The sequence below is a fragment of the Eucyclogobius newberryi genome, unplaced genomic scaffold, assembly GCF_026437365.1.
Source record: "Eucyclogobius newberryi isolate DKJ021-1_F unplaced genomic scaffold, fEucNew1.0.hap1 SCAF_19, whole genome shotgun sequence".
Classification (NCBI taxonomy): domain Eukaryota; kingdom Metazoa; phylum Chordata; class Actinopteri; order Gobiiformes; family Gobiidae; genus Eucyclogobius; species Eucyclogobius newberryi.
In genome coordinates, this window is record NW_027315823.1 from 22459228 (window position 1) to 22475021 (window position 15794).

General features: G+C 39.1%; 1 protein-coding gene across 2 annotated transcripts in view; it reads left to right on the top strand.

The window, feature by feature from the left end:
• The window catches only part of igsf21a (immunoglobin superfamily, member 21a), a 202053-nt gene that overhangs the window by 92048 nt on the left and 94211 nt on the right, over window positions 1-15794 (top strand). For both annotated transcript variants that reach the window (XM_072452172.1, XM_072452173.1), the window contains exon 3: window positions 14979-15100. In XM_072452172.1, the coding sequence (XP_072308273.1) occupies window positions 14979-15100 (122 nt within the window). The remainder of the gene's footprint in view (window positions 1-14978; window positions 15101-15794) is intronic.

Here is a 15794-nt window from a genome sequence, read left to right on the forward strand (position 1 = left end):
TTAGCAACGTCCTTCAGCATAAATGAAACGTGATGTATATTTCGCTGTAAAAGTTGTTTGTTATCAATATTGCAATGTCCAAAATATAAATTATGATCCATTGGTGTTACATGATAACTATATAGCAGACAAAAGTGTAATATGTTTTCCTTTAAATTGGCCTTTACGCATGTTTGTAAAATAGAATAGTTACATTTTGAACAGGTTGCCTTGCCAAAATACCTAGAAAACACACCACGGAAATGTCCATAGTTTGGTTTTAATGTTGTCTGAAATTATTCACACTCGCTTATTTTCTCATAGTAAACCAATGATACTTTCTGATTCCACACCAGAATGTTTTTCCAAAGCTTTTGGCAGTGGGAAACAATAGCTTGTTTTTTGCATGTGCGTGACAGTTGTTGCTTGTAGCAGACTTGGAGCAATGCGCACAACACAAGGAAACGAAATAATGAGAGGAGATTTTGTGGGAAGAAGCGGAGACACACAAAGCCTCTCCTCCTGCTTTGTCATGTTACTGTTGTGAGTGGGTTTACAGGGGTCTGTGGCTTCATCATGCCGCCTTCACATCCTTCAGACCCGACCACCGGTTCAGCACCTTCTTTAGACATACTTTATAGCCCTTCTGATAACAAGCACCGGACTTTTCTCCCTTTTCGATGTGTGGATGGTTTTGTCAGAGGCTCATTTCTGATCTATACTGTATATTGCAATGTACATTTGTCATGTTGTCAACCCTTGTTTAAAAAAATGTCTATTTAAAAGATACTGAAAAGCAACATGTTCAGTTTTGTATATGTTTTAAGAATAACAAAAAAAAGATTAGATTAAAAAAAATGCACAACATCATAAACAAATGAAAAAAATACAATGTTTACATATAGTTTTGCTGTTTATTCTACTGTATATCAAACAATATGTAAGAGAAGAAACAATTACACTATTATACTAAAAAGACTGAATGAATATTCTTATCAGTTTTTCATAGTTTAACCCCGACAGTGAAGTTAGTGAGTGAAACAGCTACATACCCAATAGATCTTGCCTGACCAGCCAGTCCCTCCTACATGCTGTTCTAAGTAGTCCGTCAAAACATGTTGGCACTGGCTGGTCAGACAAAAAAAGATCAGCACTTTACAGCAATTGAGTGGTTTAGTGGCGTTTACTCAGTTTGTCTTCTTTAGATAAAGTGCTATGTCTTTGGTCGAGTGGGTAATGCACTTCTCAGGTATACTCGCTGTCCATTTAAAGTAGTATCAAGTGGTCGTCATTAGGCCAGTTGATAGCTCATTGGAACAGAATGTGTTGCGGATTTCAAAGGAGCAAAGAGTACTTAGCCGAGGGGTCTGCTCACCTTACATCTGTGAAAAAAAGAGGAAAAAGGGGGGATGGCTACTCATGGCACACATTCACGACAGATGCAACTCACAGACACACGCTGTCCCCGGAGGCATCATTTCCCATGGTTTTATCATCATCAGCGATTTCACAACATTATAGAGTAGACCAAGTGGGATCCTGGACTGGCCAGAAGAATTGGTTTATGGGCAATGGAAAAAAGCACACACTGACCACTGCAATTTGTTCTGTAACGCTGCAATTTTCTCCACTTTTATCACAACTGCAGATGTGGGGAAGGGTACAGAAAATTGTCGCATGTCTATGAGCACAGTGGCCTCGATCATCCGTAAATGGAAAAAAAGGGAGGTTCCGCATAGAATAATGGGATAAATTGCTCGTATATAGGTCTGCCAAGCTTGTAGTATTATACTCAAAAAGACTTGAGGCTGTAATTAGTGCTAAAGGTGCTTCAACAAAGTATTGAGCAAAGGCTGTGAATTCTTCTGTTCAAGTGCTTTAGAAAAAGAAAAAAAAATCTTGTCACTATGAGATATTGTTTATACAATTTTGAGCCGAAAAATGAATTTAATTTAAGGCTGTGACATGTGTGAATAAGACTGTGTGAATACTTCCTTGATGCACTGTTGATTCAAATCACTCTTATCCTGTTTAATTTGAATGTTGGATTTTATGCCCTTTATTATTCTTCAATAATGCTTTCAGGGTGAAAAAAAAAGAATCAGATATCATGCCAGTGTCATTATCTCCTGCACATCTACACTCAGAGAGAACCGTGGAGCATGGGATTACAGAATGAGAATGATAGAACCATCTATTATTAAATTAGCATTTTTGTTCTGCCGCTCCATCGGCATGAGAAGACAATGTCACCCTGGTAACGAACATTAGGAGTAAATAGTGTGAGCTGCTCCCTTAATATAACTCAAGCATGCCTTATTAAGAATGGAATAGCAGCCCATGCCACATTAGGGATTACAAATTTGTATTTAAGCGTGAAATTAGCCGATGGACACTGCTCGGCTAGATAAATGTTTTAGGCGGACCTGAAAGAGTATTCCTTGGATTTGCATGTACAATTTAAAGCCCCCTTCATTAATCCTTGGTAACATCTTTGGACATGTTTGTAAAAACTTTTAAAACTTGTATTGTTTCTGTATTATAGGCTTTCTTCAACTATAAATCTCTGAGTGAATTAAGTTAAAGGGAATAGGTGGCAGAAAACAGTACGGTACATTTTTGAATTACCTTCCAAATTCAGCCATACCACCTTAAGAATGATCTTATCTTATCTTGAATGCTAAGCAGAGTTCGGCAGGTTAATACTTGGATGGGAGACAGCAGGACATAGCAGGTGTCATTGTGGGACAACAGTGACTCAAGTACATTTATAGTTATGTTCTAAGGGATGACATTTCACCCACCATCCCGTATGAATTCTGTCAGTCTACCCAGGGCAGCTGTGACTTCAATAGTAGCTCACCACCAGCAAGCAAGTGTGGCGTCAATTCATATTTCAATGTGAAGCACTTTTGGATGTTTTGAAAGAAGTGCTTGGTGAATTTAACATGAATATATGTCGTAGTCGAACCGATTTGTACCAATCAAATCATTTCTTAATATATTATAAAGATTTCTATTAACCACAGAGGAGGGGGGAAAGCTTGGAGTGAGTTAGCCAGAGATTTAGGAGTGACTGGACGTTTAATCTGCCTTTTCACTCATGAAGATGCTGTTTACGAGATCATAACACATTAGAACTTTTGCCAGTGTCATATTAGGGCCTTTTTTAATCGACTAATTGATGCTCAGAGCATGTCTTTAGTCAACAGCCCTGTACTGTCAGCAGTGTTTCCGGTTGGCTGAAAAACTATAATTCAGTTAGTTATAAATATAAAGTAACAAATTGCTTTACACTTTAAACACTGCAGTTATGTTTTCTGCATTAATCCTTGGTAAGATGCTGCTGATAAATCTCAGTTTATAAAGAGCATCAGTAAAGAGGAGTTAGTGCTGACATAACCACAGAATCCTGCTTCTTCCTCTAGGTGGAATCAATCACTCGCTGGAAGGTTGCTTTAACCTTTAAATTCCTCCGCTCTGCAGTAATCCCTACGTGAATTTCTGCTTTCAACCAATTTCTGTCAGAGAATTGTTCTGAGTGATAAATCAACATGCGCATCCAGAACAGAGCATGTTTTATCATAATGAACCTTGCTTGTAATATTTTTAAGAAAACAAAAAAAGCTTCTGTCTTGTCTAAGCCTGGAGCAGATTCTGGTCCTGCCTTGCATGTTCACAGCTGTTTTTCTGACTTATACTTTGAATAGTGTCCCCAGTTTGTCCATCAACCAGCCTTTACAGATGGTGGCTTCAGTAATCTGTCGGATAAGTAATGGAAAGGGGGAGGGTCCAAACAGTGGCGCTCTGAGCATATATAGACTCGTTATGTCCACGGCGGCCATCATGTCTTTTAAGACCATCTGTTTCCTGTGCCCTTGTGAGCCAGACCCATCTGTGATATCAAATAAAACAGGCTTAAGTTGGTTTATACAGGCATGCTGGAAAAATACCAAAATTATTAGTGAAATACGAGTGAAAAGGAGTTATAGTAAAACGTAAACAAACTCACAAAATTGGTGATGCATTGTTGATGTTTGTACGTGTCTCTGTGTATCTGAAATTCAATGATTGTTTCCTTTGCAATGCTGCTGAACCTTTATTCCTTATACTGGTCTAATCAATACAATTATGCAGTGAATCAATCCAGAGATGAATAATTACTACTGATTGAACAATCTGAGGTTAAGTGTTATTGTTTTGATGGTGGGCTTGATCTGAAAAGTAGCACTGCATTTCCATAACTAATAGCGGATGACGTCTGCAGCCATTTCCAGTCAGACAAACTTAGCCATGTACAGAGTCACTACGTATTAGCCGCTCAGCCGTGGTCGAATTACTGATAGCTGCTGACAACTTCCACAGCAATTACCCATTTCACAAGCTGCTCCGACTTTGACACAAAAGCATTATCAGTATCCGGCGCAGTTGGTCTCATTTATTTTAATTCACTCATTAGCATATATTGAGCAACACTGGAGCAGAAACAATGGAGTTCAGGGTTAAACAAGGCTCTAGAAGCAAAGAGACTAAGTACAGTGAGATACGGTGAGAAGACGGGAACGCACATTCAAAGACATATTTGTATTAGTGGAAAATAAAAGTCGTGTATCTGACAAGCAGCAGCCTGATTGAATTAGAGAGTTCGAACTTGTACAGATACCACAAGCTATTGTTCAGAATCTGTTATCGGACGAGCACTGTTGGGAAAATATTAACAATAACAACACACACGAGTGAAACACAGCTTTGTGCCTTCTTGTTGAGACCTGGTGGTTAAATTAACAGTTTTTAAAGCATCAATGTTAAAGATGTCCTTTTGCAGACTTTCATTTTCATTAAAATAATCAGTAACCTCAAATCTCTTTAACTGAGCAGAATAAAAGGGTGCTTTAAAAAATTGGTGATGACATAAAATTGGAAGTTAAGGTCGTTTGATCAAGTTGTGAACAAAGACTGCACTCAGGTCAAATAAAAGTCAAGAGACGGGGAGAGGCATTTCTCTTCATTGAGCGAAAATAAAAGCTCTGCAAAAGACGTGAGGGTTTTGTTGTATTTTTTTTTTAATCTATTATTATATCTATTTTTATTTTATTTTTACAACGTTCCAGACACTGCATGTCTAGGCCACGGGATGATGTTTTTTCATTGACATGGATCATTATGTGAAGGCAAAGTGTTCCAAATCATGCCGACTCCACGAAAGGAACCACTGATTTATTTTGGTGACTGGTTTATAGCTCATAAACTTATACCATTAAAGCTGAATATTCCTGGCTTTAGTCTGCATTGTGTCTGTATTGCGAGATAGGGTCATTACATTATTAAACATTTGAACTCTTCATATTGATATTTAAAGCCCTCTTTGTTCAAGTGTGTCTCGATTTTTGAGCAGCAGAAGGGATTTGGCTTGAGTGTCCTGTCGGCGTGGTTCTCCCCAGCGCGCCCTGCAGCCTGTCAGCGCTGCGATAAAGACATTGTCACTTAAGGCGCACTGATCAAACAGATTAAGGACAAGTGCCTACAATGACGTTTCTCCCTCAGTGCTGCATCTCATTACCTGACTGACTACTTGATGGAAATCTCTGATATGTTGCGTTACACACCACGCCACTGATTGCAACTGTTGTGTAATCTGTGTTTTCTATCGTCACGTCTTGGGAAGGCATTCGTTGTTCTGTTTGAAAATATAACTTTGTATACTAGTGACAAAAAACTTTGTAAGCAGACAAGGACTGTTGGAATGTGCTGTACAAATTAATTTTTGATTGACTGAGTGATTGGTTGATTGGACTGTTGCAAATGAGGAAATAAAAGGTTTTTTCCTCATAAATGGAGCACTTTCTTTACACTCTTTAAATATCAAAGAGAGAGCTGAATACTGAGAGCAAATTGAATGAACAGGCCCACTCCTGCTTCACTTCACCATCTGCAGAAAGCTGTTCTAAAGGTGTTCAAGTGAATGCATGTGAATACCAGTAATGTGCCTAATGGTTTGTTAGAGCTTCAAGTAAGTATGAAAATAGGCTTTCACTACTCTCTTTACTTAAATACTCTAAGTTGGCTTGACATCAATGTTTTTGCACCATTTTCTTTTAAATACTTTGTCTGATTTTGGCATAAAGCACTATTGAACTACTGAACACATATTTGTTCAGCTAACTCTAGTTCCCCTCATTTCTACTTGCTTTTGACCAAACATGTTTTGGCTAACTGCAATTGGCCCCTTATATGTGAGACTTGATGCCACTTTTATACCGAAAATGTTGTGAGTTTGTTGCATATTCTGTATTCTGAATAGCCTCGTCACATCGTCTGTCATGTGTGTGTGCTGCTTTTTTTAACATAAACTGCAGCTCAGGGATCCATATTATACAAACAAAACTGTAGTTTTTCGATGCCAGAGTGAACATTTTGTTTTCCATTTGCTAAAATATCTGTGTCACCAGTTAGTTTGACCACAAAGTTTGTTTACACTGCCAGAAATCTTTTCTTATAAAGGAGAAGATTTGTTATAAAAAAACGAGGCCATTCTGCTTATGATATAGAACCAAAATATATCCAGCCTTAACTTACACCAACACTCTCCAACTAGTGCAACCTACTTTGATCTCATCACGCCTCCTGTCAGTGGAAGACAGGCTTCCTCCATCACAACGACAGCCATAACAACCATCCCCGTGTGGCCTTGTCTCAGATGGCTTTAGATAACACGCTTGTAATTCCTAACTGCCTGACTATACTGCTCATGGGGGCTGACCTGCTGCCACCGGGCTGTGGCGCAGTGCAGCTGGTTGCTTCCTGTCTGTTGCTGGTGCCACACAGTATTTTTTTTATGAAGCACAGCTCTAATCCCGGCATGTAATCTGGCAGCTCAAGCGGCAGCCAATCACAACCTGTTTGTGCAGTGCAATATTGGAAAGGAAACGTCTGAGCGCGGAATGGGCCCATGTGACACCGGTGCTGGGCCAAAAAAGATGCACCGCACAGATTATGCTGATTTGTTTGAAGACAGTCTTATGGAAACTGCCGTCAGCAAAGGAGTGGTAATACAGCTATTGTTTCCTTTTTAGTTATTTTTTATACATATAACATAAATGTATATGCATTTGCCTCAAGTGCCTGGATGAGGCCATGAGGCTTCCACGTGGGCTGCTGACGTAACCTGAACACAACATGTATTAAGGTTTCATAATAAATAAGTACTAATCCAACAGGAGAGGGTCTGCGCCCTCAGATGGTTGCACTCTGTGGTGCAGTGCAGCGGAGCAGAGCTGCATGAATTACTTCTGGAAATTGGTGCCTGTGAAGTAAAGCCAATTTGAAACAATCGTATCAGAACAACATGGTATTATTTGTAATGTTTCATTCATTAATTTTCTACCGCTTTTTCCCGTTTGGGGTCGCGGATGACTGGAGCCTATCCCAGTGACTTTGGGCCTTAAATATGATTTGTAATGTAACAAAGCAATATTTTTATTTTATTTTCTATTTTATCTCATGTATTATATTTTATGCTTAGACGTGCTTAGAAATGAACTCTTCACAACTGTAGTCCCAGAAAAAAAGCAGAAATAATGTATGTGTTTGCTATGCACTACATTTTAGCTCACACTTGAAAAAAAACAAACCTTTACAATCAGAAATGACATCAAGGGCATACAAATCAATACAATTAGGATCTTGTTTGAAATCCTTCAGGTCTGTCTTTAAGTGACAGCGAAAAACCTACAAAACTCTTTGGATAGCAGCTTCCCGTGTGTGTTCCCTACAAAGGTTGTGTCAAATGCCATTTCCCTGCAAATTCACTCTCCATTTAAATGAGCATGACAGCATGATGAGCCAATTTCAGCATCAAAGCTAGCATACATATTTGCATCACCCCTTATAGCACCCAACCTGAATTAGCCGTGCCTCCCCACTGCGTTTGCTGACAGACATCAGGAGAAGAGCCTGTCATTTGAAGCATGAAATCCCTTTAACCAGGTCCTTTGTCACTCTGCAGCTGGTAGGGGAGCGCGACATGCTGCGCCGTAAATGCACAGGTTAATACGCAGGGCCATCCTAACTGCACATGGATTTTTCACAGTAAGTCAAGTTTATCGCTACATGGATATATTTTACCAACCGCAGGCATCACAACCAGGAGAAAGTAGAGGTCCTGTGTCCTGAGGTGACTTGCTCTGGCTTCACTGACTTTATCTGAAATCAATGGGCCGTATTCATGAATGTTGTTGCTGTGTTGACTGGTTTCATCCTCTCACCTTTCAAAAACTAGTATAAAGGTTGGAAATCCGCAAAGTGATCAGGTAAAATTATGTTTTTCAGTCTGCTTAAATTTAGTGCAATTTAAATGTCTCTTCTACACTTTTGAACAATGCTGATGGAATTGAGCGTCTCAATTTACCGTTCTGGAAACAGCGGAAACGTACTCATTTAGCAGATTTGACTTAGATTATGGTCTTTTTCAATCCATACAAACTCGACTTGTCCCGTACTTACTTGTTCAAGACAACACTGTTCACACTACGTGGACTCTAATGCTGATAAATGTTGACATTCCTCATCAGCACCTCACGTCTCCCTCAGAATGCACTGGCACAACTGCGGGTAGTTCCCCAGAGCTCTGTAGTGTTCTAGCGCCACAGGCCACTCACGCTAAAGAGGTAACTAACTTTTTATGGAGAAAAAACGGAAAAGAATAACATTATGATAATCGGTGATAATCTGTGTAATCCATCATTTGTCCAGGAGTAATCTATCATAGAAACATTTTCAAAGGTAATATTTTGGTTTTAAAATTGCCCAGATGACTGCCATTATCATTTTACATGTATGTTCATCATAAACCGCAATATCGATACAAAATGGCTCAATTGACTAAGAGGTCTGCCTCATTATAACGTAATTTAATTGAAGCCAACAGCAGATTTTCAACCAATGCACACATAGAACACAGCTTGATGCACATCAGCACTTACCAAACGCCATGCCACGTTTGAAAAAAAGGCTTTAGAACATCTCTTCCTGTGTTTTGTTTGCAGATTATCGACAAAATGAGAGAAGTTGCGTGAGGCTGTGTAAGGAGTGAAAGGCAGTGGTTGAAGCAGGTTATTAGTGAATTTAGGACACAAGACAAGAGTTTCCGCACACGGCGAGAAGCAGGAGGAGGCAGTGCTTTGTACTCTCTGTATTATAGTGTTCACTGTTTATGTTGCAGTTGCATTGGTTCTGTTTTGTCATGTTGCTGTTTGTGGTTTAGGACCCATGATTTTGCAAGGCAAACTTGTGTATTTTCCCACTACATCAAAGTATTTTTTTCCATAAAAGTGAGGACAGGGCTTTGTGTAGAGGCTCTCTGGTGTGTTGATGTATCATAGCACACTTTTATATACCCTGTTGGAGACTAGAGAAGAACAAAAGCACTTTCTTGATCAAAAAGGGAAACGAATTCCTCTTTTTAAAAGTGCAAATTGTTAGCTTTGAACACAGCACAGTCCTTTATGGTATATTTCCAGGCATTGTCTTGTAAAGCGTCTGCCTTTCACACTAGGGGAATGATATTAACTAAATTAGCCCTGATTCAGTATGAAGTCCTTTTCATGATAATACCAAGATCATCTCTTTTGTGTTAGCCTGTCTAATTCTAATTATCTGTCTAAATAATTTGAATGATAGACTGGAATAGTGGAAATCTCATTATTTCAAATCTATGTGGAACAAACTCTTTCTTCCTGCTCCATCTTTTTACTGTGTTACTCTATGTAGTTTATTTTTATTTTGTATAATAATAGAAACATTGTCGACATAATGCTTTCTGTCTGCTCTTGGAAATTATGAAACCAGATCCAGGTTGAATGTCTCTCAGTTGGCTTGCAGAGGGTTCTGATTTTCCCAGTGGCACTTGATGCAGCTGCAGCCTATAAATAGTCCCACCTCACTCAGAGCTGAGAGGGGTGACGCTTTAACCCCTGAGACCCTAGCCCAATGTGACCCCCAGGGAAGTGGGACACTCTTGGTATTAGAGATGTGTTTGGGACAACTAAGAGAACATTCAATGGCCCAACAAAGGCCAAGCTAAACATTACAACCACGTGTACATTAGTCGGTCTTTTGCACTGTATTTACTATTTACTATCAAACTGCTTTTTCAGAATTTGAGGTTCAGAGCCTTCATGTTAAATACATATATACACATAATTATAAAATACTAAACACATAAAGAGTTGTTTTTGCTCAGGTTTGCTTAAGGATTCTGAAAAGAGCATGTTTGAGGCTATGGTTGTTTTATGCTGATTATATTTATCATGATAACTTAGTCTATAAATGAAATGCACATGTGTATATTATTATATAAGATTGACTTTAATTATTATTAAAGGATCATCTTTAATGGACCCCAGGAAGAATAGTGACTTTTTAGCCTAAAACCAAAGCATTTTTTCATTTTGAATAGTTACTTTACTGCGCTTGCTTCTCCAGAAAAATACTCTTCCTTGGCCTGACGTGTATCGACGTGTGGTCTTAACTTTCTATTTCCATTGAATTAAACCAGGGACATTCATTACACATCACCAGTTCACCTCTGCTTCCTCCTTGGGCCGTTTCGTAAAGATGGTGTTTCACATGACACAGGGAACGTTCCACAAGAAGTGCCGTTTTGGAGACGTGCTGACAGCGTAGTTTAACCATCCCTAATTGGCAAACTTGCTCACATTTTTACCACATGTTCCGGCCTTATATGCATCAACGTAGAGGGTCCATCATATCATTCACTAACAGATGTTCTCACGGGAGCATAACGTAAGTCTATTTCTGGAATTGGCTTGTACCCCTCCATATTTCCACCTACCTGTCACTGCCTCTTCTTCCGTTCCATTGGTTATTCTCTTTGCCAATATTTACTAAGGGGCGGGGTGGTTGCCTCCCACTTGTGCCTGTATTTTCATATCTCCAGATGGCGTCGTGTCGGAGAGGTCCGCTGCCTTTGTGCCCATATTTATTGCATGGCCTGAATTCAACAGAAACGGGATGTGTAGCCGAGCTTTTTGCTTCCCCAGCGGTGCTTTACTGCAATCAAAGAGTATTCATCTCCCTCTTTGCCCTCCCTCTTGCACAGCCATTTTGGCACAGTTTGGCTCCTGGTCTCCCCCTCCCACCCACTCCTTCACTGTTTATTCCCATTTTTGTGTTCATTTATAACACAGGCACATCCCCTATGGAGTCACAGTCACAGCAAGTGCATTTAGTTTATTACACAGAGCGTTATAGGTGAGAATTAATTAAATGGTGAAATCATTAAACGTGGTGTAAGCAATTCTAATCCACTTAGTTACATTCAACACAATTCTCTTTCCCTCACCCATAGTTTGCTCAGTGCTCAATGAAGTCAAGTCTATGAGAATAAACAGGATTAAGTCTCATAAGACAGCTGGAACTGTAAACTCAAAGTACAAAATATCAATAATAAAAACAGGATTAAAACAATAAAACACCTTCAATGTGAGAAGCAATATAAAAAAGGTCAATATACAGCATAAAGAATAGAATAACTGTGCGTCAAACTATATATAGGTTCTACATATGATCATCTCAGTTAGACATTCAGGTACAGTATAATAATCTAATAAATAAATCAGTTTCAAACTTAGGCAGACTTGTTTTTAAACTATTGTTAGGTGTTGGGTCACTTGAGATTTCACCTGGAGACAAAGAAATTGTCCACATAGTCTACATAGCGTTTTTTTGGGGATATTTTGGCAGTTTTTTTGTTTTTTTTTACAGCACTTTTCACCTGTACAAACTGCTCAGCGTGAGCAGCACAAAGAAAAGTGTTCCACTCTCAGTCAAATTGAAATGTGGCTAAAGTCAAATGGGTGCTATGAGATCACTTTAAGTAACATAATGACAAATGTGAAATGTGAAAGTATAAGAAGAATTATAAAGTATATAATTATGGAACACTTGTGCGTTTTTGCAGATTTCTCTAACATGTACATTTGTACATACTTTGTACTCATTAGCACCTGAGTGGAGCTGATGATGGCTTTTTATACTCACATGTATTTACAGCCTTTTCATTTGGGCATCTTTTTTGACTTCCTGGTCATTTCTAAAAGGTCCATTATTGAAACTACAGTGTGGTGGTTTGGAAAGTGCCATTTTCCAACACGGCTTTGCTTTTAGAGGCTGACCTTTCCCTGTTGCTAGTCCCTGTTTGCGTGTTCACTACCACATCTGAGAGAAGATGGTCCAAATATTTCTGCTCCAAAAAGTATGTATAGTCCACTGTCACTCAAAACTCAAAATATTAAGTTTGTGTTTAGTTATGAAAGATATTGCCAACCCATCTGGTCTCTAGCTTCTTTTACTATTGTCTTGCGTGAATAAATTCATAAACTGGTGAATTCTGAAATTAAAATACAAAATATTACACTAGAATAATAGCCAGGGTATTTTTGTTTTTGCCTTGGCACATAGCTCTGCCTTTCTTAGCGTTGAGTTGTTTTTTTGTTTTTTTGACATTTATTCATGATTTTGTTCGGATTGTCCTTAAAATTTGGGGACATTGCAAGTGAAGCCATACTTGATCCCAGTGTGCTCGTGGTTGTTTTGGCTGTCTGCCTTTTGTATTGTGCCACTTAGCCAAGTAACCCCAAGGCAAGAGGTTCCATCACTCACACCACAATCACACGGAACAACTGTGTGCTCGTATGTCTTATTGTTCCTCTTATTGATAAAAAGGTGACAGGCTGTTTTGTACCAAGATAAAATTATGTATTTTTATTTGTTTGATTGATTTATTGATAGAAAATAACTAGCTAATGTGAGGTTTTTAGTAAATTGTCTTTACCTTAGAAACTTCTTTTCTTGGCTTTCTTTCTTTAAATATTTATTGTTGTTGTGTATTTTAAATTGGGATGTTGTCAATATTATCAGATTAATCGATAATCATGATGATTTAAATCCCAATATAATTGTAAGGACTGAAGAGGTAGAATTGCGAGAATCATAGGCAGCAACAATGAGAAATTTTAGTTCAGTCTATACTACACGTACGTCAATGTCTTTTTATCTGTTGATGTGACAATGTTGTTATATTTTCATTCAGAACAATGGTAATCCACTAGACTACAATGAAGGATTTCAGCATTGTTTTGTCAAAGTGCCAACATTCCTAAATAATTGGAGAATCGTGATGTTTCCTCATAAAACATCTTGAGACATCTCTAATTTCAAGCCACGTTTGCGTGTCCATTACACAACTATTTAAAAATAAGATAAGATAAGATAAGATAAGATAATCCTTTATTGTCCCACATGGGGAAATTTCATTGGTGCAACGCAGGTAGATACAGAGGTAGATACAGAAGAACAGATCACTTATAGGAAGTCTGAAAAACACTTTCAGTAGAAGATCTCCTATAAATAAATAAAAACTCCCATAGACAAATAAATAAATACATAAATACCATTGCATGTGATCACGACAGTAATTGCACATGAATATGTGTCACGACAGCACATAGATTGCACATGAATTGCACATGAATTCCAACAGCAATTGCACATATGACAGAATTGCACATCAGTATTAGGTTAGGTCAGTATTGCGAGTGTTCTGTACTAACAGTTTTTGTTATAAAGTCTGACAGCAGCAGGAAGGAAAGACCTACGAAACCTCTCCCTCACACAGCGAGGGTGGATCAGTCTCTCACTGAAGCTGCTCTCCAGAGCGGAGAGAGTGTCCTGCAGGGGGTGACACTCATGGTCCAGCATAGATGTGAATCTAGCCAGGACCCTCCTGTCCCCCACCTCCTGCACCGAGTCCAGAGCACAGCCCAGGACGGAGCTGGACTTCTTGATGACTCTGTCCAGCCTCTTCCTCTCCCTCTCTGTGATGCTGCTGCTCCAGCAGGCCACACCATACAGGAGGGCTGATGCCACCACAGAGTCCTAGAAGGTCTTCAGGAGTGGCCCTGTCACTCCAAAAGACCTGAGTCTCCTCAGGAGGTAGAGCCGACTCTGGCTCTTCCTGTACAGTGCGTCTGTGTTATGAGTCCAGTCCAGTTTGTGGTTCAGATGAACACCCAGGTACTTGTATGAATCCACTCTCTCAATGTCCCGTCCCTGGATGTTCACTGGTGAGGGGGCAGTGGGGTGGCGTCTGCGGAAATCCACCACCATCTCCTTGGTCTTCCCCGCGTTGATGAGGAGGTGGTTCCGCTGACACCAGTCCACAAAGTCCTGCACCAGTCCTCTGTACTCCGCATCATCGTCGTCCGTGATGAGTCTGACGATGGCAGAGTCGTCAGAAATATGAATTATATGTAATCAGCAAATGTTTTAACGTCATTCCCCTTAGCAAATTGTGATATAGCACTGTCCGAGCCACCTCAGCCCACCAACAATTTCTGCCTTCAAAGCAGCATTAGCGGTTCCATTAAAATCCTGTCACCCTTTTTTCCTCTTTATATGGCTGTCGGCGGTGTCTAAGGAGAGGAAAAATCACAACCATTCAAATGCTAAGTGACTTTAACACTCCGGAGAATATTAGAAAAGGAACAAACTGCTCTATCATCCTGCACAGAGGAAATAGATGAGACCAGTGTTTTTGAATATACCTTTGCAGTATCTCGTCACAAGCCATTACCCCTGTAAAGATCAGGAGTAGCTGCCACACTCTGCAGACGGCACAGTGTCATTCTTTATTAAGACTTAACCATGTGCGAGAGAAGTCGTTGGCAGCTGCCGTCGAGATTGTCTGGTTGATGCTATCACGTCAGCACGTTTTCAGTCCCTTCAGCAACCACACCTTTCAGACATTGTAAGGAATGAGCTTATCATGGCCGCAAATAAATCAATGAGGTAATTGCAGCCAGGAGTTCTACACTCTTGGTTTATGAGTAGGGGAAGATTGCAGGGTGAAAAGGTGGACACCGCGAACATCCATCACAATGAGAATACTTATGTGCGTTGTCTTTTTTTGTGCTTTGCAGGTCACTGATGGAGGGACGATTAAGCAGAAAATCTTCACGTATGACGCTATGTTTAATACCAATTACTCTCACATGGAGGATTACAGGAGACGTGAGGATTTAGTGTACCAGTCGACTGTAAGGTAAGGACTATGGCGGAAAGGGTTCAGATTTTAACTTAATGACCAAAATGATGCCCGGTGGTCGAGTGGTTAAGGCACAACACACCTTAACCCATCAATACCAGGCTCCAAGTGCAGCCGGACACAGTGTCGTGAGTTTGAATCCCGACTTCGACAATTTACTGCATGTTCTGCCCTCTCTCTCATCCCCCATTTCACACTCTCCTACGAGCAAATAAATAAATAAATATACACATAAATATACACTATATATATATATATATATATATATATATATATATATATATATATATATATATATATATATATATATATATATATATATATATATATATATATATATATATATATATGTGTGTATTTATGTATTTATATACACACATAAAGAAATATAATTTAGGCTTAAACCATTAACCCGACCTTACAATTGCTCTTAGCCTATAAATGAAATGATGATACTAAGCATTATTATCCAAAATACTGTAGTTGGAAATTATTATCTAATTATGATGTAGTTTTGGAGTATAACTTTTGCAAGACAATTGAAGATTGTGGCAGCAAAAAACAGGTAATTTTGTAATATTAAAGTCTGAATAGAACTATTATATTTCACAATATTAAAATCCTAAATTCTTCAAATTACTTGAAGGAGACCTATTATGCTAAATCTGCTGTTTCTACTTTTAACCATATT